Source organism: Pristiophorus japonicus, chromosome 8 (assembly GCF_044704955.1).
Source record: "Pristiophorus japonicus isolate sPriJap1 chromosome 8, sPriJap1.hap1, whole genome shotgun sequence".
Classification (NCBI taxonomy): Eukaryota; Metazoa; Chordata; class Chondrichthyes; family Pristiophoridae; genus Pristiophorus; species Pristiophorus japonicus.
In genome coordinates, this window is record NC_091984.1 from 89,924,478 (window position 1) to 89,952,166 (window position 27,689).

At 43.6% G+C, this 27,689-nt stretch overlaps 1 protein-coding gene across 3 annotated transcripts in view; it reads right to left on the minus strand.

Annotated features, from left to right (window-relative positions):
* Positions 1 to 27,689, minus strand: part of cachd1 (cache domain containing 1) — a 250,857-nt gene that overhangs the window by 67,760 nt on the left and 155,408 nt on the right. For all 3 annotated transcript variants that reach the window (XM_070887043.1, XM_070887041.1, XM_070887042.1), the window contains exons 3-4: positions 14,005 to 14,153; positions 5,303 to 5,409 (exon numbers count right to left, since the gene is read on the minus strand). In XM_070887043.1, coding sequence (XP_070743144.1) covers positions 5,303 to 5,409; positions 14,005 to 14,012 — 115 coding nt within the window. In that variant the 5' untranslated portion in view covers positions 14,013 to 14,153. The remainder of the gene's footprint in view (positions 1 to 5,302; positions 5,410 to 14,004; positions 14,154 to 27,689) is intronic.

Genomic DNA, 27,689 nt, shown 5'->3' on the forward strand with positions numbered 1-27,689 from the left:
GTTCGTACAAGATGTCAAAATGGGCTAAAAAGGATATTTCAGGTGCAAAGACAGCACTATAGATGAACATAGCAAAGGATGTTAAATAGTTTTTTTTTTCAGAATAACAGTAAAATGCTAGTTATGGAGGAAGCTAGAACTCTGGTGGAGTAAATGAAGACAAAGGAAAATAGAATTTTACTTGATAATTTTTTTTGAAGTATTCACTCGGGGGAAATTATATAGAATCATGTAGTACAGGTTGAACCTCCTTTATCCGGCACCCTCAGGACCTGGCCTGTGTCGAATAAGGGATTTTGCCGGATGAGGGGAGGTCAGTGGCCCGTGGTCGGGGGAGGGGGGGGGAGGGGGGGGAAGGAGGAGGTCGGCGCTCTGGGCAGACCCAAAGTGTCGGCCAGCCCTCGAAGTGTCGGCAGGCCGCGAAGGAAGTGTCAGCGGGCCCAGTGTCGGAGCAGCCCCAGTGGGTCGAGTGTCGGTGCGGCCGCAAAGTCGGGGTGGAAGCCAGCCGCGTTCTGCGCATGCGCCCCCGGAATCATACCAGAAGGGGGGTGGTACCGGGTAAGGTAGGTCCAACCTGTACAGTAACTGTCCAAGAGGATTTTTAAATCCGTTTGGAGGAAGTAGTAGATTGGTTGAAGAGACGGAATACAAGTCCCCTGGTATATATCATATCCTCGGATGCTAAAGGAGAATTGGGAGGAAATCTCTGGTACTGAAGGGTTTCCCAAGACTGGAAGCAAACAAACCTAATGCCTATATTTAAAAATGGAAAATATCTGAACCAGGCAACTCAAGATCGATGGACCGAACATCGGATAAAATAATCAATTGTAAGGAGTAGGTTGGAGGAGTACCTACATAGCAATAGAATGAGAGAATGGAACATCCATTGATGTAGTTTATTTGTACTTTCAGTTTTAAACATGATTGCACATAAGAGATTACCAATAAAACTAAAAACTATAAGAATACAGGGTATACAGAGGATGAGACTGGAGAATTAATAATGGAGAACAGGAAAACGGCAGAGACTTTGAACAAATATTTTGCATCGGTCTTCACGGTAGAAGACACTAAAAACATCCCAATAACTGATAATCAAGGAGCTATTGGGGGAGAACTTAAAACAATCACTATCACTAAAGATAAAGTACTAGGTAAACTAATGGGACTAAAGGTGGACAAGTCCCCTGGACCTGATGGGCTGCATCCTAGGGTCTTAAAAGAAGTGGCTGCAGAGATGGTGGATGCATTGGTTGTAATCTACCAAAATTTCCTGGATTCGGGAGAGGTCCCAGCGGACTGGAAAACCGCAAATATAATACCCCTATTTAAGAAAGGAGGGAGACAGAAAGCAGGGAACTAGACCAGTTATAGCCTAACATCTGTCATTGGGAAAATGCTGGAGTCCATCATTTACAAAGTAGTAGCAGGACATTTAGAAATTCATAATGAAATCGAGCAGTCAGCATGGTTTTATGAAAGGGAAATCACGTTTGACAAATTTGCTGGTGTTCTTTGAGGATGTAACGAGTAGAGTGGCTCAAGGGGATCCAGTAGATATTGTGCATTTGGATTTCCAGAAAGCATTCGATAAGGTGCCACATTAAAAGGTTACTGCACAAGATAAGAGTTCACGGGGTTGGGGGTAATATATTAGCGTTGATAGAGGATTGGCTGACTAACAGGAAACAGAGTCTCTAGTGGGGTGCCACAGAGATCAGTGCTGGGGCCTCAACTAGTTACAATTTATATTAATGACTTGGATGAAGGAATCGAGTGTAATGTAGCCAAATTTGCTGATGATACAAAGATAGGTGGGGGAAAAAAAGTTGTGAGGAGGATGCAAAGAATTTACCAAGGGATATAGTTAGGCTCAGTGAGGGGGCAAAAATTTGGCAGATCGGAAAATGTGAGGTTATCCATTTTGGTAGGAAGAATAAAAAAGAAAATTATTATTTAAATGTGGAGCGATTATAAAATGCTGCAGTACAGAAGGATATGGGGGTTCTTGTACATGAACTGCAAAAAGTTAGCATGCAGGTACAGCAAGTAATCAGGAAGGCAAATGGAATGTTGGCCTTTATTGAGGGATAGAGTATAAAAGTACGGAAGTCCTGCTACAATTGTACAGGGTGTTGATAAGACCACACCTGGAGTACTGCGTAAGTTTTGGTCTCCTTATGTAAGGAGGGATATACTTGCATTGGAGGTAGTTGAGAGAAGGTTCACGAGGTTGATTCCTGAGATGAAGGGGTTGTCATATAAAGAAAGGTTGAGCAGGTTGTGCCTATACTCATTGGAGTTTAGAAGAATGAGGTGATCTTATTGATACATACAAGATTCTGAGGGGGCTTGATAAGGTAGATGCAGAGAGGATGTTTTCCCTCATGGGGGAATCTAGAACTAGGGGGCATAGTTTCAGAATAAGGGGTCACCGATGTAAAACAGAAATGAGGAGGAATTTCTTCTCTCAGAGGGTCGTAAATCTTTGGAATTCTCTACCCCAGATTGCTGTGGAGACTGGGTCTTTGAATATATTTAATGTGGAGATAGACAGATTTTTGAATAAGGGAGTCAAGGGTTATGGGAAGCGGGCGGGGAAGTGGAGTTGAGGCCAAGATTAGATCAGCCATGATCTTATTGAATGGCGGAGCAGGCTCGAGGGGCAAAATGGCCGACTCCTGCTTCTATTTCTTACGTTCTTATGTACAACATGGGGCTGGATAAAATGTTGCATTACAAACTAGGAAAGAGAAAGAACGATAAGTGTAGAGCGAGAATGGGAAGGGAGTACCACAGACTTCAGTGCTTGGACCTGGATGTAAAAATCAAATAAAAAATAAAAAAAGCAGTGGGGGCAGAGGATGCAGCCAACAATTTGCATCAGGGTTTAGATCAATTAAGCAGACAAGGCAGCAAATTAAATTCAATACTAAAAAATATAAAGTATTGCATTTTGTCTGAAAAATTAGCAACATAGGTATACAATGATGTGAACAGAATTATCAGAGGAAGACAGAAATGAACCTGGGATTAATAGTAGACTCGTCATTTTAAATGTTAAGACAATATGGAGAAGGAACTAAAAAATGCAAATAAAAGGTAGGGTTACACAGCCAGAACAGTACAATACAATATAAATTTAGGAAAATTATGCTGTGGTTTGACACTAGACCTAATTTGGAGAACTGTATACAGTTTTTGTCTCTATACTGTACAACAAACATGTGGCAGTGGAGAAGAGTACAGACACAAGCAACAGTAATGATCCCAGGTGTGAATGGGGTGAACTATAAAGGAAAGATGAGACAAGTGTAAGATCTGCAGTCAAGAGGTCCATTAAGGGGAGTCATCATTAAGGTATTATAAAGTATTAAATGGTCATAGGTATGAACTCTAGACTATTTCTTCAAGGACGGTCAGGCCAGTAGGACTTGAGAACATGAACAGAAAATGGAAAGTCAGTTTAAAGCAGCTATTAGAAAAAAAACACGCAAAAAGGTGATAAATATTTGGAATAATCTACCTGCTAAAGTTCCAGAGTTATATATTAAGATGCTCAAAATTCAACTGGATGCTAAGCTGGTTGAGTTGGAGGAATTCCAGGGGCTGAGTTGCAATGGGCTGAATGGCCTTTACTTGACATTCATGTTTTCCTTATGTTTCTTACTGCAAAGGATTGCTCCCATCAGTCAGTCATAAGAACATAAGAATTAGGAACAGGATTAGGCCATCTAGCCCCTCGAGCCTGCTCTGCCATTCAACAAGATCATGGCTGATCTGGCCGTGGACTCAGCTCCACTTACCCGCCCGCTCCCCGTAACCCTTAATTCTCTTATTGGCTAAAAATCTATCTATCTGTGACTTGAATGCATTCAATGAGCTAGCCTCAACTGCTTCCTTGGGCAGAGAATTCCACAGATTCACAACCCTCGGAGAAGAAATTCCTTCTCAACTCGGTTTTAAATTGATTCCCCTGTATTTTGAGGCTGTGCCCCCTAGTTCTAGTCTCTCCTACCAATGGAAACAACCTCTCTGCCTCTATCTTGTCTATCCCTTTCATTATTTTAAATGTTTCTATAAGATCACCCCTCATCCTTCTGAACTCCAACGAGTAAAGACCCAGTCTACTCAATCTATCATCATAAGGTAACCCCCTCATCTCTGGAATCAGCCTAGTGAATCGTCTCTGTACCCCTTCCAAAGCTAGTATATCCTTCCTTAAGTAAGGTGACCAAAACTGCACGCAGCACTCCAGGTGCAGCCTCACCAATACCCTATACAGTTGCAGCAGGACCTTCCTGCTTTTGTACTCCATTCACTTGGAACTGATCCAAATCCTGCCGTAATCAGGGAACATGGAGCCTAAATCACGCAAAGTTCAACACTGATCCACCCGTTAGGCTGGATGTCAAAAGTAGTTGTTAACTATTGTGGCTAGTTTTGTTAGAAGTTGGTATAGGTTTTTGATTTCAATATTACTTTTGGTTGCAAATAATTTTATTCTTTAAAATGAAGAACACAAAAGCACTTGAATTTATATCGAACCTTTAATGACCTCATGATTTCCCAAAGCACTACACAGCCAATTAAGTACTTTAGAAGTGTAGTCACTGTTATAATGTTGAGACTGTTCATGTTGAAGAATGGAAATCCTTTGCACTTATGCGAATTAAAGACACACAATTCAGCAAGTAACTCAGAACGAGAGAGAACAACAAAATCAGTAATCACGGTCAACATCACCAACAATGGAAAAGCTATGGATAAGAAAATGTAATTTGGACTACTGAGACACATTCCCCCAAGGTCATGTATAACATGGTTGGATGCAGAGGCAAGTTCCCTTTATTCTGCCCCAAGAATGTGCCTCAGTGCCAACTGCAGAAGAGGAGCAATGACTGCTCCTTGCCCACAATTTGGTCTCGGAGATGAGATTGTCAATTTATGCTGAATTCGTACTGGATGAGGGGTTATAAGGAACTAGACTCATTTTATATGAGACGTTCTTAGACACTTGGCAAGAGACTTTCAGTCTGGCCTACATTTGAATCCAGGATCCAGAGATGAATGGACAGTGTCACAAACTGAATAGACTACCCAATTCTCCAGTGGCATTTCAAGAACTGTTCAACAGCAGGATACAATGGTTAGTAGTTAACAGTAATAAATCTTAATGAATGGGGGGGGGGGGGGGGGCTGTCAGAGAAGGCAAGAGAAGCAAGATGATTACAAATGATTTTTAAAACCTTAAAGAAAAAAACAAATTATTTGAATGCCCATCAACTGATACACTAACCTGTATTTAAGTCCCGCCCAGGATTGAATGCTCGGCTACTGACAGTCGTGGAAAGCCTGTCACAGCTGATAGTTTTTGAAACATTGGTGTTAAAATTCCCATCAAACCTGTGAAGTTAAAGATTAAAATAAGATGAGAGTTTCAAAGCATAAAAACACACTGGCAAGTCAATGCTGACTTCTCACCTGTAATTGAAGCCTGGTAAAGTACGAAATGGCCTGCATTTCAAACAACAATGACATGTATTTATATAGCGCCTTTAACGTAGTAAAACGTCCCAAGACGCTTCATAACAGTTTGATCGTATATTATACATAACATTTTGGACAGAATACTAGTGCTGACTTTTACTCTCCTTCAATTATCCCATCTCACTTGAAGGTGCTAATTTGTATGGTTCCTTTGGAACCAGTAGCCTTCCAGTACATTCTTCAAACACGAAGCTAGATAGCAAGTATCAGCAGATTATTTAACCATGGGCGGGTAAAACCTCTAGAGCAGTACCGCATCATTTACCATCTCAGCCACGAGGAGAGCCAAACACACTCTCACAGCATTTTGTGAATTTAATTTAACAAGCATTTCAGAAGAAACATTCAAAATTCAGCAATGCAGATAGAAGCAATGATCAAATAAGCTTTCAACAATAGAGGTCTGGCTATTTTGAGTACCTGCATGAGCAGACCCGGCTAGCGAGATAGTGAACTGTGTATGGCAGGAACAACTGATTTTTTTTTTAAGTGCACATAAAATCAACAGTACATTTATTCTCTCCACACCCAACTCTCTTGAAAGGTACAGATTCACGCAAGGGTACGATTTCACAAGCATCAGCAGCCCTCAGGTAGCTTACCCAATTGGCCATTCTTCATGTATTTGACTGATGGGTATCATATCTAAATCTAATTATTTCCTCAACTGATGCTCATAAATCAATGCTTTCAGGCAGGGTCTGAAAGATGATACCTAGTTTCTTCTTCTTCTTCTTAATTTCCTAAATTTAACTTGTGTCCATGGTATTTGAAGTCCTTCAACATAACAAATGATTAGCTTGGATCAATGGGTGAATTCCCATCATAATCTTGAAAACTTCTGGCAGTTTTATGTCAAAGTTTAGTACCCAGCACCAAAGAAAGCAAGCCCAGCTTCCTTACCATTTCTTCAGAACCAAAATTTCTGATCAACAGAAAACTCTTCATTGATTGCCTTGTAGATGCCATTGAGTGTGACATCCTCTTTGCTGATAATCCTCTACAATGATGTACTTCACTATCTAAAAAGGCAAGTAGTGACTAAATCACTGCAAGGAACGATGGACAGAATTGGGCAGTAGGTGGACAACAACAAGCTATCCTCAGTACTGAGAAGACAGTCAACTCTCGAGAAAGACTGACTGTTGTCTGCTCACCTCCACTTTACATGGGTAGTAAAATCTCTTCGGATACGAACACCATGCTACTTGCTTGACAAATCACAAACCAAGTAACCGAGTGTGTAAATAAGTGAAGGAGATAGAAAAGATGCACCATCTGAAATTCCAGTGTGCAACAAAGCTTGTGATGTGGCCAATTTGGAATACTGTATTCTTGTTCAGCAGGCTGCTGAGAAAATCGTTTCCTTGTTGTTGGACCCTGAAGCCAAGTAAACCAATAGACTTGATAAGAGCTAGAGTCTACACTCTACAACATCAAAGAAATATAGCTGGCTTGTCAGTCCAAGACTAAAGTTTCTGGCACTGAAGTCAGAAGCTAATGCCAGAAAAATAACAGTTGTGTATCAAAATTCTGTATTAATACAAAACATCTGTTCAGAATGCCAGAAGCAAAGCTTCATACACTGCTTCTCCTGCTCGTGGAACTGTCAGAAGCATCAGCCGGAACACACTCCATTGTACACACAAGTTTAAAATTAAAGTTAGTCAGTGCTTACTAAACTAGGGTGGTTGAAGGGTATGGGAAATCTCTCAGTTGCACACTTGTGCTCCAGTACAATTTTTAAAATCTTTCTGTGCACCCAGTAATTACCAAGGACTACCCTGTGAGACATCATCTGTCCTTATAATAACATAAGAAATATGAGCAGTAGTTGGCCATTCGGCCCCTTGAGCCTGCTCTGTTATTCAATATCATGGCTGATCTTCGACCTCAACTCCACTTTCCTGCACTATCCCCATATCCCTTGATTCCCTTAATATCCAAAAATCTATCGATCTCTGTCTTGAATATACTTAACGACCTGATCCTCCACAGCTCTCTGGGGTAGAGAATTCCAAAAATTCACCACCCTCTGAGTGAAGAACTTTCTCCCCATCTCAGTCCTAAATGGGCAACTCCTTATTCCGAGACTGTAACCCCTGGTTCTAGACTCCCCAGCCAGGAGAAACATCCTTCCTGCATCTACCCTATCAAGCCCTGTAAGAATTTTGTATGTTTCAATGAGATCACCTCTCATTCTTCTAAACTCTAGGGAATATAGGCCTAGTCTACTCAATCTCTCCTCATAGGACAATCCCCCCATCCCAGGAATCAGTCTGGTGAACCTTTGTTGCACTCCCTCTATGGCAAGTATATCCTTGCTTAGGTAAGGAGACCAAAACTGTACACAGTATTCCAGGTGTGGTCTCACCAGGGCCCTATATAATTAGAGTAAGACATCTTTACTCTTATACTCAAATCCTCTTGTAATAAAGGCCAACATCCCATTTGCTTTCTTAATTGCTTGCTGTACCTGCATGTTAACTTTCAGTGATTCGTGTACAAGGACACCCAGGTCCCTCTGAACACCAACATTTCCCAACCTCTCACTATTTAAAAGAAAAGAAATACTCTACATTTCTATTTTTCCTACTGAACTTCGCATTTCTCCACATTATATTCCATTTGCCATGTCTGTCTATATACCCTTGAAGCCTCTTTGCATCCTCCTCACAACTTACATTCCCACCTGGCTTTGTATCATCAGCAAACTTGGATATATTATATTTGGTCCCCTCATCCAAATCATCGATAGATTGTGAATGGCTGATGCCCAAGTACTGATCCTTGCGGAACCCCACTAGTTACCCGAAAATGACCCGTTCATTCCTACTCTCTGTTTTCTGTCCGTTAACCAATCCTCAATCCATGCTAGTATATTACCCCCAATCCCATGAGCCCTAATTTTGTTTAATAACCTCGTGTGACACCTTATCGAGTGCCTTCTGAAAATCCAAATACACCGCAGCCACTATAGTTCCCCCTCATCTATTCTGCTAGTTACAACCTCAAAAAATGAACAGATTAGTCAAACATGATTTTCCTTTCATAAATCCGTGTTGACTCTGCCCAATCCTATTATTATTTTCTAAGTGTCCTGTTACCATGTCCTTAATAATAGATTCTAGCATTTTCCCGACGACTGATGTCAGGCTAACTGGTCTGCAGTTCTCCATTTTCTCTCTTCCCTCCTTTCTTAAATACTGTTGTTTCTACCCTTACTCAGCAATACCATCCAATATGTAAATCCAACATGGAAATTACCCTTCGGGTTCCTGGGTTTCTTTCTACATCCATTGCAAGTGTAAACTGTGAGGCAACCAACACAGCATTGGTATCCTCTACGGTTTACCAATGAAATGAAGGTGCTTGCTCACGCCTGACATTTGACACAAGTCTTGCACTGCACACTTAAAAGACAATAGCGCTAATGAACCAGGCTCATCCACCTACATGCACACTGTTGCAAGGAAGAATCCACTGTCATTGATGAAAATGCACCCAACATGATTCATATTGTATCTGTAGTTAAAAATATACAAATAGCGCAGAAAGGGTTAACAGTCCTTCCTGCAAAAAGCTGTACACCATTATTTCTTCAATTGCACACAAAACTATCCCAGTTTGTTTCAACTTGCCCAGGGTACCATGACTACAGCTGTGATGAGATTCTGCCTGCTCTTGTTGAGTGATCAAAAGATAGACTGAAATTCTGTTTCCAAGAGCAGTCATATCATTGCAACTTTTCCCCCCACTTCTTCCTGGACGGACTTTAATGAACAACTGATCGAAACACAGTCTCCAGAGAAAAACTGCACAGCCTCAGCCCTCCTCTTTGATCTCATTCCCTTTGGAAACGCCAATTCAGCCTTCAACTTGCAAGGCACTGGCTTGATTGATATCTGCTCTGATGTGCTTCAGCACTTTGAACTTCACATATTAAAATCCCATCAGACCAGCCGGCTTCTATTCCACTGAGCAGGATTTGCAAGCGAACTGGAGCTAATGCAGAACATAAAAACGTATTTTGGCAGCTCTTTAAATTTTATATCAAAACCCAGACTTCTAGCAAATTCCAAATTGACTTAAATCAGACTGGCCTTATCATGCAAAACAGATTTTTGAGAGATACTTCTGCATTATGGAAACTGGAAAGAAAATGTTGAGTTCAGACAAGGCTTCTAATGTCTTCCAGAACAGCTCTTCTCCATTAGCCTGCTGATTGTTTTCTCTCTCCAAGCAATATATGCTGTATTTCAGAATATTTGACCTTACCCCACCCCCTCTCTCATTTTCTCCTCTCCTGGAGAACTGACTGATGCTATGGTAAGGTTGCACAGCCTGCTTAAGCTCCAGGCCATTTTTCACGTCTGTGTCTACTGCCAGCAGGCAATTCTTATTCGTCCATGTGGGACACCATACTAACGACCAATCTTGGACGTGCCGGACCTCCACACATGCATTTTTAAGCAGTAACCATAGCAATCACGGGCAGGAACCCTGGCTGCTTTTAACCGACTAGGAGCACTGAGGCCAACTGTGGCACTCTCACTGCTGGCCAAGCGGAGATCAATTATATCAGCACCAAACCTGGAACCCTCCTAGTTTGGGTGCCTCAGTACCAGTCCACCAACTGAGCCAATATCTACCTTTCATCCTATGTTTGCCAAGGCAGCAAGTGTCGGCAGGCAATTTAACTATGGGGCATTACACCTAATTCCATCCTCACCATCCAGTATCTAGATGGGCATTTTCCATCTGCAGGACATCCTCTGGTTCCTTTTTCTCGCCTAAGCCCAGGGATAGAGACCAACTGCAACACCTCCACTGCAACCCACGTTATCAGCTAACTCAGCACTTGGGTGAGATACCAGAGGGCTGCTAGTGCCTTTTGAACTGAATCCATCAGGAGTAGGTACCATTAGCAGAAAAATAAAGAAAACTCAAGACATTTATTTTCTAAAAGCTTTAAGAAAGTCAGATAAGTTGGTAGACAGCAAGTGCACCAAAACCAGTGCGTTAGTCACTAACTGTATCCTCTGGTGTATATTTGTAGCTCACGGCTCCATTCTTGACAAGTCCTATTACGTCTGCTAACACTCGTTGGCAATTCATCTTCAGAAAGAACTGCATTGAGCTAGTTTAGTTGATGTTTACACCAGTCCCAATGAGACCAATTCAACAATAAATCCAGTGAAATGATGCACTAGCCTGCACTTAGAACTGAACATGCTTTCTGTAGATAAATGCTGCATAGTTCAATGAATCGCAACTTTGGTGTTTATTTTGATATATTTTCATTGATTAAAGTCTTAAATTTAACTGTTTATCAGTTGACGTGGACATGGCAGCATACTGGAAACAGACTGCAGCCGATTCTATGAAAAGCAACTGTAACAAATGAAACATTGATCCGGGCAGGTGGCAGAAACAGATTTTTGTGTTTCCACTGTCCTACTGAAACATCCCATTACCGAAAATATCCACATACAATCTCTTCGAACTTTTTTTTGTGCAGCAGTCACATCTAAACAGTTATGCTTGGTAAATGTATGCAGATGACTCCATGTGAGCACTTTGCAAATGCCGTCAATTGGAACCTCTAATTGTCCAGGAAGCTGTGCAATGACCTTTAATCTAACTCCTGAGTTTGTTGCCCTGCAGTGCAGAAAGTATTCTATCATCCACTCAGCTATCGGTTGTTTGATTACAATTTTGTCTGGGACCCGAAGTGAAAAGAAACAAATAAGTAAATGAGACTTCTGATTTGGGTGATGTGGTAACTTAAGGCACTAGAGCAGCCACACAGTCGAACAGTTTCTCCAGCTCTGACTGACATTGTGGCAGATAAAAGAATGGAATAATAATTTTTCATCCGAAATGGAAAAACTAATTTCAGCAGAAACTCCAGATGTGTCCCAAAGACTGCCTATTCCAAATGCAAAAATGAATACAGTTGATGACAGCAAAAGCTGCAAACTGAAATTACAGTTAACAACGGAGCAGTTACCCATCACCTTAAGTAGAGTCTGTGCTGCTTAATCAGGGCCACATCATGAAGCATTCTAGAGTGGTCATGGCTTTCATGGTCTTCCCAGTTTCCTGCTGTGAGCTGGAAGAGTGTGTATACTTTCTGTGTTCTCCAGAGGCTGGGCCTGAAGTAATTTTCCTGACCTGGAACAATGCCATTTTGTTTTGTCTGAAGCAGTGCGTGGCGTACCTAAGCCACGCTACATAGGTAGTCATCAGTGCAGAAGCTACTTGTACAGTGAAAGGGTTCTTTTGGACAGGATTACTGGGGCTAGACTCTCAATTGCTGATGCCAAAAAATAATCCATGAGGATCATTACTTTATGCTGTAATAGGGCTGTATCAGAGTCCAAGAAGCGCCTGGTACTCACCAGGGCTGGGTTGTCATCAGAAGACTTTCTTGGGCATGGCTGCGATCCTTTTCCTCTTCAGCTCCCAACATGGAGAAGGATCTGTATTACTAGTCCTAAAACACCATCATGGGAAGGTCCGGATGTGGTGTGCCTTTAGCTTCCTTATTCATTACCAATAGACTATTCTTCAGCAACTTCCATCTAGCAGTGGCTGGATATATTCAGGTCAGCACCTCCTGAGTGGGTCTGGCTTTCTTCTTGACTTATTTATTCCTTTTTATCAATGTATCTGAATTGTCCGAGATATATAGCTGCCAGATTTGACTATTTGGGGGGGGGGGGGGGGGGTGAGTGGATTAACCAACACCCTGTGGGGTTATACCAACATCTTACACTGATACAGCGCCTTTAACACAGCAAAATGTCCCAAGGTGCTTCATATAGGTGTAATCAGGTAAAGATGAATGCCAAGCCAAAGGAGGAGATATGGGGCAACCAAAAACTTGGTCACAAAGGTAGCTTTCAAGGAGGGACTTAAAAAAGGGGAGGAAAGTTGCTTGGCAGAGGGGTTAAGGGAGGGCATGGGGCCTTTCGGGGGATTCCAGAACATGGGGCCTAGACTGCTTCCAGTTGAGGGAAAAGATGAGGATGGGGAGGGGTGGAGGACACTGCAGGCCACAGTCAGAGGAACAGAGTGCTCTGAGGACTGTGGGATGGAGGAAGTTACTGAGATAGGGAGGCGGTGAGGCCATGAACCAACTTAAATACGAGGATGAAAATTTGAAATTGAAGGTTTGGGGATGAGGCGGCATTGTAGGTCAGCAGGTGGGTGAGCATTATTTAGTGCGGGATAGTGTACAGGCAGCAGCAGAGTTTTGGATGAGCTAGAGGACAGAAGGCCAGGAGAGCATTGGAATAGCTGTGTCTGGAGGTCACAAGGCATGGATGAGAATTTCAGCAACAAATGGGCTGAGGCAGGCAATGTTACAAAGGTAAGTGGTGCTTGTGATGAAAAGGATATTGAGTCGGAAGCTCAGCTCTGGGTCAAATAGAAAGCTGAGGTTGTGAACAGTCTGAGTCAGCCTGAGACAGTAGCTGGGGAGGGTAATGGAATCATTGGCAAAGATATGGAGCTTGTAGCAGTGGCCAAAGACAATGGGGTGGAAATTTGGTCTTCGGCCACCCCGCTTTGGAAAAGGACAGTGCAATTAACACCATATCAAAGGCTGCAGAGAGGTTGAGTAGAGAGGGATTCAAGCCAGCAAGAAATTAGGAAGACAGTAGTAATGGGTTGAGGTAAGAAGTTAGGGAGCAAAATACTGAAAAGGAGAGAAATGAAAGGTGGCATGACTGGGTGACAGGAAAGGAAGGAGAACAGGAGAGAAGGGCCTGAGTAGGGCCAGAAGAAAAAAAAAGGGCAGATAGAAGTAACCGGCTTGGGCCAGACTTGCAGCCAAAATGGGCATGCAATTAGACACAGAAGGAACTCGGGTTACATAGGCATGACAGACATTAGGAGATCAAGTGTACAGTAAACTGCTGGTTGGTTCAGTAAGTAAATACACTGCCTGGTATGATACTAAGTCAGACTAGGAAAATTCCCAGTCTGTGCTGAGTTAGCAGGTATCAGCTGAGGTGAAGTAGTGGCACTACAATTGGCATCAATACCCGAGCGAGGGAGAGAAAGTTCAGTAACCAAGGCTTCTGTCCTGATTGTTGTCTAGTGACACTTGCTGTACTCTGTGTATATGTAGCCGTTTTGTGTGTCAATGAAATTGGACTCTGCTATAATAACCCCTACCTCGTCATATAGCCTGCCAACATTTAATGTCTAAGTTGGCATGAGGTACTGTATCCTAGCAATACCATGGAACTGTATCCTAGCAAGAGTCAGTACTTGCAGGAACGGGCGAGAGAAAGCATTAAAAAAAAGGGCTTGGAAATCATATTAGAATGACTGCGCTGTAACTGATAAACTTCCTACTGTACGAGATGAATAATGCAACGTATATAATCATTGATATATTAACTGTTGGAATCTGCAAAGTGGGAACAAAATACTTACTCCATCATTGAAGGCGGAATCGTGCAGCAGTCCTGGATGGCTGTTAATGGCGATGTTAAGTGAGCTGTGTAAGATGCTTCCACCACCTGCTTGTTACGATTCACTACATCGAGGTAGCGATTAAACTTCTCCCTTATCTTTTTAGCCAGCTGTCAGGAGAATGGGAAAGCACAACATAGGATGACATCATAGATCAGCAGCGTTAACAGTTTACAATATCTCTGTCCTAAATTTAGATGCTTTATGATGACACTTTTTTTTGCTCATCAAGGAGAAGCACCGTTAGCAAATGAACATTTTTCCAGCATTAAGTACTTTGTGTTGGATACAGCGCAGATCAAATACAGCGTAAAACTTCCCACATTCTGCCCCAACATTTTACTCAAACCTCAAACTCAAGAATTTTCTGTGTAAGTGACATTTCTAGTTTCCATACCAAATATCGCAATGACATCCCTAAGTGAGGTTGCCAATTTGTGCTAGTATTGTGCCTGTCCCCATTAGGAACTGAGTCCCAAATTAATTTCAAGTGGAATCCTTCCTGTCAGCAAAGAGCAGAGATAGAGGATAGATTTTCATTCCATTAGCCTGTACTGAAGTTAAAACCACATCTTAGAGCTGAAGAGACGGCACAAACCCAAATCCTTTGCAGTGTCATCGATTAGCAAAAATAGCAAACGATGGGCTAGGACACCAACTAAGACCATAAAAAATACAATACCCAGTTTCCTCAATGGTTTAATGATAAACGCATGATATGATGTTGTATTCAGCTGTACAAACTGAAAATCCCAATTCAATTTCATTTGAGGTGCCACAGTTGGCCCCAGCTCATTTTTTTTAACATTCTGACTTCAACTCTTCAATTGTGAAATTCATAACTAACAAGGAGATATTAAAAAGTAACCTGCAAATTAAGAGCCATTAGAACAACACACATAAAGACATTCTGCACCAGCCCCAACCATGTAAACACTCCTTCTGCCCCATCCCCGCAATTCACAAGTAGTTCACGCTTTATTTTTCAGTAGCTAATAATATACTACAAGAGTCCTTGGCTTTGCACAGAAACGAGGGATATCAGCCGAGTTACTGCTTTTGATTACAATCCAGAGACTCCTTCTGGAAAGTGTGTGGATGTAGGAAGATGTCAAGACCAGGTCAGTGCAGGCCTGCAGCTGCCCACTGACATTCAGGGCCCAAGTTTCCACATGATTTGCGCCTGATTTTTAGGAGCAACTGCTGGAGAACAGACTATCTTAGAATTCGCAATTCTCCACATTTTTTTTTCTGCAGTTCTAGTCAGGTAGAACAGTTCTACTTTGGAACAAAATTTTTTCTTCAAAAGGGGACGTGTCCGGCCACTGACGCCGGATTTCAAAGTTTCCACAGTGAAAACGTACTCCAAACTAAAGTAGAATGGAGCAAGTGAAGATTTTTGTAGAACTGAAAAAACCTGTTCTACACATTAAAAAATTAGGCGCAGGTTACAAATCAGGCGTCCAGAACGAGGTGGTGGGGGGAGGGGGGGGGAAGGGAACTCATTAAATTTTACAATCAATCCTTATTTATACTTATTCAAATATTATACAAATAAATCCAACCTGAATAAACATTTATAAGCAAAGAAAAGATTAAATAAACCATCTTCCTACCTGTGTTAAAGTGCTTCAGCCAGGAAGAATGGTGCAGCAAGCCTCACAAAACGAGGGCCGGGGGGGGGGGGGGGAAAAGAGAGGGAGCCGACCGAACGCGGGCCGGGGGGGGTGGGGAGCCGACGAACGGAGGCGCGGGGGGGGGGGGGGGGAGAGGGAGCCGATGAACGCGGGCGGGAGGGAGGGAAGGGAGCCGACCGAACGCGGGGGGGTGGGGAGAGAGCCGATCGAACGTGGGGGGGGGGGGGGGGGAGAGGGGAGGGAAGGGAGTTGACCGAACGCGAGGGAGGGAAGGGAGCCGACGAACGCGGGCGGGAGGGAAGGGAGCCGAACGCGGCGGGAGGGAAGGGAGCAGACGAACGCGGGCGGGCGGGAACGAGGGAGGGAAGGGAAGGGAAGGGAGCCGACCGAACGCCGGGGGGGGGGTGGAAGGGAGCCGTTCCAGATGGCTGGCGGGAAAGAGAGAAAGCTGCAGGAAGCCTCAGAAATTGAGGAGCCATTTCCCGACAGCAAAAGGGGGAGGTTGTCGGGAAACGGCTGCCTCAACTTTCTGAGGCTTACTGCAGCCTTCTCACTGCTACAAGAAGCCTCTGTGCTGATGGCAATGTACTTTTATTAAAAAATGTTCAAAAACTAAACAGCTACAAAGAACTACAAAAATGGCCGAGTGCCAATGTTTTTTTCACACTGAGCATGCGCGAACGCTCCAACGCGCACATGCAGCGTTGCCGGCAGGAAAAAAACTAATTTAAATAGTACCCGCCCCCTCCCACTTACAAAATCGGCGCGAGTGTAGGCTCCGCCCCCCTGGGCGCCGCGCCAGGCAGACAAGGAGCTGCAGAACGCTCCAGAATCGCTCGTTTTTTTTCCGGCGCCGTTTTAGGCGCGAAAAACAGGCGCCCAGCTCAGAGGGGTGCCCGTTTTTTATCATGTGGAAACTTGGGCCCTCAGTGTCCAGGCTCACACATGAAGAATGGCCATTTTTACAACATATCAGAAGATGAATGGTGCCCAAAATCATACCACGGCACGGCACGTCAAGTGAAGAGAGGATGAAAGTGCAAAAAATTGCAGCATCTTTACCAACAGTTAAAAATAGTGGCACGTTCTGCAACGAACATCAAATTGTGCACAGAATATTCAGAAAGCAACATCAAAGCACAAACTGTTCAGCTATTCCATGCTTACATTTGCATTACTTACATAAATGCTTAAAACAAAATAAATTTTTTATAAGGAATGTATAAATTTTACTGAGTCTGTCTCATCTATAATTGTTCACCATGATTAAAACATGAAATTACAGGCTCCTATCAAGAGCAAAGTAGACATTAATGTTCAGGGGGAAAAATTCCTGGAAGCATTTCTTTGATCAGTTAAGAATATGCCTTCTACAGTTTTTTGTTACAATGTCTAATTTTGGTTTTCGTCTGTATGCAAACACTGACAGAATCCCCAACTAAAATTTGCCATTTTTAAAAACTCTGCAGTGTTGTCACTAGGCTTATTTGGTGTATGGTGTCAATGTGCCATGAAGGCAAGCAAATGCTGTGCAGCAAGTTTCTTGTAAGGTACTTTAAATTAATCACCTCAGATTTCTCCACTGACTGTATAGGCATTCGCCCTAGAGTTACAGAGCTCAAAGTGCTCTGTGTTGCCACAACTCAAGATTGGAAGGGCAGAAATTACAACTGACTGCTCGGTCTTTTGCACGGTTCAAGTGGACACAGTAGGAGAGTTTCTTACACCCACCATAACAGAAATGTTCCCTCTAATTTTATTTTTGCGCGCGGTCCCTTTAAATTTGCTGTGTGGCCTCTTCCAGTGGCTTGTGAGCGGCCTGCGCAGGACCTCCCGACTGATGCGCGGCGCATGACACTTTACCAAAATGCTAATCATTCGCGCACAAGTACAACACGCCCAAATCCTCTCAATGTTTCATGATTGTGCATCGATCTCTCTGAGTGAACACATCCCCGCCCATAATAATGGCCCCGCCCACAAGTTAGAGTCTCATACACGAGTTTGCTGCAATTGCTTTATTTCTTATTCAAAAATCCATGCTGTACTGATCTCTAAGGCTCCTACATGATGGAATATTATTTCTATTCTTGTCACACGTCAATCAGAAAACAGTTTGGTAACTCCGTCCTAACAGATTCGGTCTTAAATTCTGCTGCAGAAGAATTATTTTTTAAGCAAATAAAGTGACAAGCGCTCATGTTAATGATAGCACTTAGAAGATTGCTAGATTTCAGCACCTCTCCCTGCATTTAGAGGCTTATTTTGCAACCCTTTATCCTAACCCCCCGTCCCCCCCACCAATTTCCTGAAAGCACTGACTCCTTCCTGGGATATGATACCATAGGCAATAAGCAATAAGGTAATTATTCATGCGTGAGCTTTGACGGAGTGCTGGGAGGTTATTTGACCGTGGAGCCATTAGTCAAGTCAGATCCTGGCATATGAAATACTTTATTTGAAAAAAAGTCATAATTATACAGAAACACCAAAATTCAACCAATATGCAACAGTTTTCAATATACTGAGGAAATGTAGTCACTAAAGGTTTCAACCCACAGTCCCAAAGGTGCCATTTGATCTGTGTAATTATCAGCCTCAACATACTGGAGACATGCAGGTGAATGTGCCTTCATTCATCCTTTCTCTGCCAAAGTTTTCCACAGAGAGACGAGATGATAAATTGTCAGCTATAGAATAATCCTAATGATTTTCTGGTCTAGTGCAATGGCTGGATTCCCAACCTGCAAGGATATATCCATGGGGATCCGTCACCAGAGATTGCTCTGCATGCAGTCAAGATAGTATTACTTTGATTTGAGAAAAGCAAACACATTTGATTTGAATAACAATTGTTTCATTATTTGAAGCAGCTTTTAGTAATTTTGAATGTAATTCGACCTTTCAGTTCCTCCGCTGAGCCACAGAGACCAAGTAGAAATTGCAGCAACTCCGTGCAGGAGGGAGGAAGGGAAGAGGGAATAGGCATCCTGCCATGCTGACGCAGTATATTGTACCTATAGTGCCAATCAGGTAAACTGGACAAACCACATCTGCACCCAACCATTCACATCAACACATACATACATAAGAACATCAGAATTAGGAGTGGGCCATTCGGCCCTTCAAGCCTACTCCATCATTCAATAAATTCATGGCTGATCTTCTATCTCAACTCCACTTTCCTGCACTATCCCCATATCCCTCGATTCCCTTAATATTCAAAAAATCTATCGATCTCTGTCTTGAATACACTCAACGATTGAGCATCCACAGCTCTCTGGAGTAGAGAATTCCAAAGATTCACCACCCTCTGAGTGAAGAACTTTTTCCCCACCTCAGTCTTAAATGGGTGACTCCTTATTCCAAGACTGTGACCCCTGGTTTTAGACTCCCCAGCCAGGGGAAACATCCTCCCAGCAGCTACACTGTCAAGCCCTGTAAGAATTGTGCATGTTTCAATGGCATTTCTTTGGTTTGTTTGATAAATTGTATCTCGTGAGTGGCCAGGTTCCTTGTTCCTTGGTTTTGCATCTCAACACCAGTCCCACCCATTGCAGGTTCACTGCTTTAACATTCCTCTCCTGTGCATCAGAATCCCTGATCGTTAGCCTCACCCTACTCCAGGACACCTGGTTCCACACAGCACTGATCTGATTTGTCCACTACAACAGACTTGACAAGTCAGATTCCCACTGGTAAGTCCAATATAAGGGCATAAATTGTATTTTGTGTCTTCTGAGGGCACTGGTAGAAGAAACGGACTGCTTGCCCAAGTTCTCTGCTGTGCCGTAAAATCAGAAGGATTTGATGTAATATAGGGAATAATTCACATTAAGTAAAATCCTAATTTTAAAATAAAAACAAGGTAATCGAATAACATTGTGGTGCAGACCTAGTTTGCAACCACCAAGAAGGCACCTACATCAGTATCCAGCTGCCCCATAAACCATAGAATCTCCAGTGAAAGCTGTGTCACTGTGGGAAATTCACAGAAAGGAGCAAGTGCATCTTTCCATGGAGTTGTAGTGATTTGTACCTAAATCCAATAACAGTCAAGATTGGTAACTCACTGCACAGAGGGGCAAGTGATCACCGAATCACTCTTTTGAAAGCAGTATTTAGCTCCCCTGCCCACACATTCAATCCCAATCTGAGGGGTGCAGAACAACAAAGACCATCACCACAAAGGGAAATAAGTGCATGGGCAAGGCAGTTAAACAAAGCATCACACTTAACCACAGAAGTGAAAATGGGAAATATATTAATACTGCAGTTTCAAGTTCAGTTTATGCTGAAATTTGAAAATATTGACCAGCCCTGCTTTAAATGTTCGATCAACAGGTCGTGGAGCAGGCTGGTGTGGTAAAACAGTCAGATTTCCTTGTTGCTGACTGTTATCCAGCGACCCCTCTGGCAAATGCATCGATGTGGGCATTAGGTCTGGGGTAGGAGGGGCGGGGATGGGAGAAGAGCAGGTACCGGAGAACAGCCAGTATTCTTTGGAACTGTACGCAGCATCAAATAACAACCTCAGGAGAGGGAGGCAGAAGTTTGTTGGAAAAATTGGTAAAATATTACCATCGCTCTTAAATTGGTACTGCTTTCATTTATCGTCCACCTTATTTACGCAATTGCTTCATTCTCAATGATAGCTTGCAGCCAGTGCAATTCAAATTGTGCCCATCATTAAACACATTCTTCGCATACACTAACCAGCTATCCATAAGCCATTAATATTTAAATGGCTCATTTAGAAGAACCCATTGAACCCAGCTGGTATTTGCGATTTCTCAGTTTAGATCGCGAACACTGCCGAATAACTTTTACCATTTGTACATACAGAACACTTTATTATTAAGAACATTAGTCATAGTGTATTTACTGAAATGCTATCAGCATGGAACAGCAGCTCTGCTGGAATTCCCAGCAGCCCACTGGCAAACTGTTGCCAAGGAATGATTCTTTCTCACCCCCAAATGCAGCCACAATTCCCACAGTAGCTTAAGCACAGGTTAATGAGAGGGTTTGATTTGTGCGGCGACAGTCGAGAGTGATTTCACATAAGACAACTTAGTTACAGGCAAAGAGAAGCTCATTAATTTGGCAAAAGAGCACAGTATATTTTCCTCAATATCATTGACTGCACGACTGTACAGACTTAGAGGGGAATTTTAATCCAAGGGTGGGTGACCCTCCACCCCCTCGAGTTTAAAAAGTTTTAAAAATGTGAAATCTGACCCTCAACACACCCACTTCTGGTTTTAACGCAGGCGGATTGGTTGGGGGGGGGGGGGGGGGGCGTGCGCGAAGGGGTAAGGTGACTGACCTGCTCTCTGGAGGCAGGCCGTTCATTAAAATATTTTAATAAGGCTGCATGCCTAAAATGTTATCAGTTCCAGATTTAACATTGACCGGCTGGGATTCAGCAGCTGGATGGAAGAGGTAAATGCCTTTCCAGCACTGCTCGTGGGCCAGGAGGAGCAGACGTGCTGCCCCCAAGCCCACCAAGCTTACCTGCTTTCATCCCCTCACCCCCTGCCCCGCCCCGATGTCCGACTCTCTCACCCCTCCCCTCTTCCTCCCTCCCCTCTCCTCTCCTCCTCCCTCCCCTCCCTCCCCTCCCTCCCTTCCCCTCCTCCTCCCCCTCACCCCCTCCTCCCCCCCCTGCTCCCCCCGTAACCTTCCTCCCCCCCCCTCCCCCACCCCCCCCCCCGATCGCCGACTCTCTCCTCTCCCCCACCCCCCGACTCTCTTCCCTTCCCCACCCCGCCCCTCCCCTCCCGTATTGTATGTAATGCAGTGTTGTTCACTATAACTCGCTGACTAGTCACAACTGTGGCTACGGGAACACCATTTTAATTGAAATTGCCTTGCATGCAACAGGTAAATTTATTTCACATGTTCATATTTACTAACATGTAACATTTAGTAACCAAGGAAGTAAAGCACTCAACAATCAAAAGCATTCGTATACTCTGCTTATTGTCTTATAAAGTATTCGTTTAATTTCTCTGCCATTACCTTATTCCCCATTATAATTTCTCCTGTCTCAGCCTGTAAGGGACCCACATTTACTTTTGCTAATCTTTTCCTTATTACATACCTGCAGTCAATTTTTATGTCTCTCACTAGTTTACTCTCGTATTCTATTTTCCCTTTCTTCATCAATTTCTTGGTCCTCTGATGAATTCTAAAATCTTCCCAGTCCTCATGCTTACTGCTCTTTTTGGCAACATTATCAGCCTCTTCCTTTGATCGAATACTATTTTTAACTTTTTGTTAGCCACGGATGGACCACTTTTCCTGTGGGGTGTTTGTGTCTTAAAGGAATGTGTATTTGTTGTAAACTATACATTAATTCTTTAAATGCTATCCATTGTTTGTCTACTGTCATACCTTTTAATGTAGTTTCGCAATCTACCTTACCCAACTCACCTCATAACCATGTAGTTTGGTTTGTTTAGATTTAAGACCCTAGTTTCGGATTTAAATAAATCACTTTCAAACTCAACATAATATTCTATCATATTATAGTCACTCTTCCCTAAAGGCTCCTTTACTACAAGGTTATTAATGAACCCTTGATTACGGTATTACTCATTACATGCAGCTCTAATTTCCTGATTTATACTCTACCCTACATTACAACTACTGTTTGGAGTCTATAAACAACTCCCACCAATGTTTTCTGTCCCTTGCTGTTTCTTAGCTCCACCCACATTGATTGCAGTTCTTGATTTTCGGAGCCAAGAGCCTTTCTCTCTACTGTCTTGGTCCCATCCTTTATTATCAGGGATATCCCTGCCCTCTTTTTCCATTTTGCCTATCACTTCTAAAAGTTAAGTGGAATATTTAGTTCCCAGCCTTGGTCATTTTGCAACCACGTCTCCATAATGGCTATTAGATCAAACCTGTTAATTTCTATCTGCTCTATTAATGCATCTATTTTGTTGCGAATGCTTCGTGCATTCAGATGCCTCAGTTAGTGATGCCTTAGTTGGCATTCGGGAGTTCGGGCAGTGTCGAGGAGGCCTATAAAAGGCCCAGCGGTAGTCCGGAGATCGGCGGCAGTGGAGAGTTCGGGCAGCGTCGAGGAGGCCTATAAAAAGCCCAGCAGGAATCCGGGGATCGGCGGCAGTCGGGAGTTCGGGTAGCATCGAGAAGCCAGCTGGTGCTGGGGCAGAAGGTAAACAAAGTAGAAAGAAATCGAAAGGTGATGTCACAGCCAAGGGGGTAAGTGATTGGTGAGTAGTTTTTCTTTTCTTTTCCTTTATCATTGTTGCTGCCAAATTAAGTTAATCTAGGGGTGAAGTCATGTCAGGAGAGATCGGACACGTGTCATGCTCCTCCTGTGCTATGTGGGAACTCAGGGAAGCTTCCAGTGTCTCTGACGACTACATGTGCAGGAAGTGTATCCTGCTGCAGCTCCTGACAGACCGCATTGCGGCACTGGAGCTGCGGGTGGATTCACTCTGAAGCATCCGCGACGCTGAGGATGTCGTGAGCTGGTCATACCGCAGGTAAAGGGTACACAGACAGATAGGAAATGGGTGACGAACAGGAAGAGCAGTGGAAGGAAGGTAGTGCAGAGGTCCCCTGCGGTCATCCCCCTGCAAAACAGATACACCGTTATGGGTACTGCTTGGGGGGGGGGGATGAGTCACCAGGGGAGGGCAGCAGCAGCTAAGTCCATGGCACCGTGATTGGCTCTGCTGCACAGGAGGGCAGGAAAAAGAGTGGGAGAGCGATAGTGATAGGGGATTCTATTATAAGGGGAATAGATAGGCGTTTCTGCGGCAGCAATCCAGACTCCAGGATGGTATGTTGCCTCCCTGGTGCAAGGGTCAAGGATGTCTTGGAGTGGCTGCAGGACATTTTAGCAGGGGAGGGTGAACAGCCAGTTGTCGTGGTGCATATAGGTACCAACGATATAGGTAAAAAACAGGATGAGGTCCTACAAGGTGAATTTAGGGAGCTAAGAGTTAAATTAAAAAGTAAGACCTCAAAGGTAGTAATCTCAGGACTGCTACCAGTGCCACGTGCTAGTCAGAGTAGGAATCGCAGGATAGCTCAGATGAATACGTGGCTTGAGGAGTGATGCAAAAGGGAGGGATTCAAATTCCTGGGACATTGGAACCGGTTCTGGGGGAGATGGGACCAGTACAAACTGGACGGTCGGCACCTGGGCAGGACCGAAACCAATGTCCTAGGGGGAAGTATTGGGGAGGGGTTAGACAAATATGGGAGGGGGATGGGAACCTATGCAGAGAGACAGAGGGAAGTAGAATGGGGACAGAAGCAAAAGATAGAAAGAAGAAAAGTAAAAGTGGAGGGCAGAGAAACCCAAGGCAAAAATCAAAAAGGGCCACATTACAGCAAAATTCTAAAGGGGCAAAGTGTGTTAAAAAGACAAGCCTGAAGGCTCTGTGCCTCAATGCGAGGAGTATTCGTAATAAGGTGGACAAATTAACTGCACAGGCAGCAATTAATGAATATGATATAATTGGCATCAGGGAGACATGGCTCCAGGGTGACCAAGGTTGGAAACTCAACATCCAGGGATATTCAACAATCAGGAAGGATAGACAGAAAGGAAAGGAGGTGGGGTAGCATTGCTGGTTAAAGAGGAAATTAACGCAATAGTAAGGAAGGACATTAGCTTGGATGATGTGGAATCTGTATGGGTGGAGCTACGGAATACCTAAGGGCAGAAAACGCTAGTAGGAGTTGTGTACAGACCACCAAACAGTAGTAGTGAGGTTGGGGACAGCATCAAACAAGAAATTAGGGATGCGTGCAATAAAGGTACAGCAGTTATCATGGGCAACTTCAATCTACATATAGATTGGGCGAACCAAACTGGTAGCAATACGGTGGAGGAGGATTTCCTGGAATGTATTAGGAATGCTTTTCTAGACCAATATGTCAAGGAACCAACTAGAGGGCTGGCCATCCTGGACTGGGTGATATGTAATGAGAAAGGACTAGTTAGCAATCTTGTTGTGTGAGGCCCCTTGGGGAAGAGTGACCATAATATGGTAGAATTCTTTATTAAGATGGAGATTGACACAGTTAATTCAGAGACGAGGGTCCTGAACTTAAGGAAAGGTAACTTTGATGGTATGAGACGTGAATTGGCTAGAATAGACTGGCAAATGATACTTAAAGGGTTGACGGTAGACAGGCAATGGCAAACATTTAAAAATCACATGGATGAACTTCAACAATTGTACATCCCTGTCTGGAGTAAAAATAAAATGGGGAAGCTGGCTCAACCATGGCTAACAAGCGAAATTAAGGATAGTGTTAAATCCAAGGAAGAGGCATATAAATTGGCCAGAAAATGCAGCAAACCTGAGGACTGGGAGAAATTTAGAATTCAGCAGAGGAGGGTAAGGGTTTAATTAGGAGGGGGAAAATAGAGTATGAGGGGAAGCTTGCCGGGAACATAAAAACTGACTGCAAAAGCTTCTATAGATATGTGAAGAGAAAAAGATTAGTAAAGACAAACGTAGGTCCCTTGCAGTCAGATTCAGGTGAATTTGTAATGAGGAACAAAGAAATGGCAGACCAATTGAACAAATACGAAGGAAGACACAAATAACCTTCCGGAAATATTAGGGGACCGAGGGTCGAGTGAGAAGGAGGAACTGAAGGAAATCCTTATTAGGTGGGAAATTGTGTTAGGGAAATTGATGGGATTGAAGGCCGATAAATCCCCAGGGCCTGATAGTCTGCATCCCAGAGTACTTAAGGAAGTGGCCCTAGAAATAGTGAATACATTGGTGATCATTTTCCAACAGTCTATCAACTCTGGATCAGTTCCTATGGACTGGAGGATAGCTAATGTAACACCACTTTTTAAAAAAGGAGAGAGAAAACGGGTAATTATAGACCGGTTAGCCTGACATCAGTAGTGAGGAAAATGTTGGAATCAATCATTAAAGATGAAATAGCAGCGCATTTGGAAAGCAGTGACAGGATCGGTCCAAGTCAGCATGGATTTATGAAAGGGAAATCATGCTTGACAAATCTTCTAGAATTTTTTGAGGATGTAACTAGTGGACAAGGGAGAACCAGTGGATGTGGTGTATTTGGACTTTTAAAAGGCTTTTGACAAGGTCCCACACAAGAGATTGGTGTGCAAAATTAAAGCACATGGTATTGGGGGTAATGTATTGTCGTGGATAGAGAACTGGTTGGCAGACAGGACGCAGAGAGTCGGGATAAACGGGTCCTTTTTAGAATGGCAGGCAGTGACTAGTGGGGTGCTGCAGGGCTCAGTGCTGGGACCCCAGCTATTTACAATATACATCAATGATTTAGATGAAGGAATTGAGTGTAATATCTCCAAGTTTGCAGATGACACTAAGCCGGGTGGCAGTGTGAGCTGTGAGGAGGACGTGAAGAGGCTGCAGGGTGACTTGGACAGGTTAGGTGAGTGGGCAAATGCATGGCAGATGTAGTATAATGTGGATAAATGTGAGGTTATCCACTTTGGGGGCAAAAACACGAAGGCAGACTATTATCTGAATGGCGGCAGATTAGGAAAAGGGGAGGTGCAACGAGACCTGGGTGTCATGCTACATCAGTCATTGAAAGCATGCAGGTACAGTAGGCGGTGAAGGAAGCAAATGGTATGTTGGCCTTCATAGCTAGGGCATTTGAGTATAGGAGCAGGGAGGTCTTAATGCAGTTGTATAGGGCCTTGGTGAGGCCTCACATGGAATATTGTGTTCAGTTTTGGTCTCCTAATCTGAGGAAGGACGTTCTTGCTATTGAGGGAGTGCAGCGAAGGTTCACCAGACTGATTCCCGGGATGGCTGGACTGACATATGAGGAGAGACTGGATCGACTGGGCCTTCACTCACTAGAGTTTAGAAGGATGAGAGGAGATCGCATAGAAACATATAAAGTTCTGACGGGACTGGACAGGTTAGATGCCGGAAGAATGTTCCCGATGTTGGGGAAGTCCAGAACCAGAGGACACAGTCTAAGGATAAGGGGTAAGCCATTTCGGACTGAGATGAGGAGAAACTTCTTCACTCAGAGAGTTGTTAGTCATGGAATTCCCTACCGCAGAGAGTCGTTGATGCTTGTTCATTGGATATATTCAAGAGGGAGTTAGATATGGCTCTTTCGGCTAAAGGAATCAAGGGGTATGGAGAGAAAGCAGGAAAGGGGTACTGAGGGGAATGATCAGCCATGATCTTATTGAATGGTGGCGCAAGCTTGAAGGGCCAAGTGGCCTACTCCTGCACCTATTTTCTATGTTTCTATGTTTCTTACAACCTTTGTTAATTTCTCTGTCCCTTCCTGATCCACTCGGCTTATTTTTACCCAAAACTCTGCTCTGCTCCAGAACCTTGACATTACTCTTGCTGCTTTTAAATTTACTCTTTCCTAAATCCTCCCACCCCCCCTTCATTAGTTGAAAGCCCCGTCTACAGCACTAGTTATTTGATTCGCCAGGGCACTGGTTCCAGCCATTGGAGCCCGTCCCAACGGAACAGCTCCCTCTTTCCCCAATACTGGGGCCAGGGCCCCATGAATTGAAACCCCTTGCTCCCACGCCACTCTGAGGCACGCATTTAAACCTGGATTTTCGGGTCTTCCGTTTTTTGCCCCGGAGCAGCGGCAATGGCGGTGGTGTGGTCTTCTGGGCGGGCGGTCGGCCTCCAGCTCCCTTATGTAACTATACAGTTAGTATACATGGTCTACATACATGACATTGTGGATATCTGAACGGAATATATGGAATTAAGGACAGTAAGGTAAACGGGATATATGAAAATGTATAAGCCATGGGAGAATAGCTGGGAGAATGTCAGATTGCAAATAGTGCAACATCAGCATAGCTAACAGTCTTTCTCAAGGTTTCAAGTCACTAATCCTGCCAATAATATATAATTGTAACATGAAATACATCTGCAGAATTGCAAGGTCTCAGTTAATAGTCACACCATTATATTGAAACATTTAGAGGCAATGCTTGAGCTTTCAAGA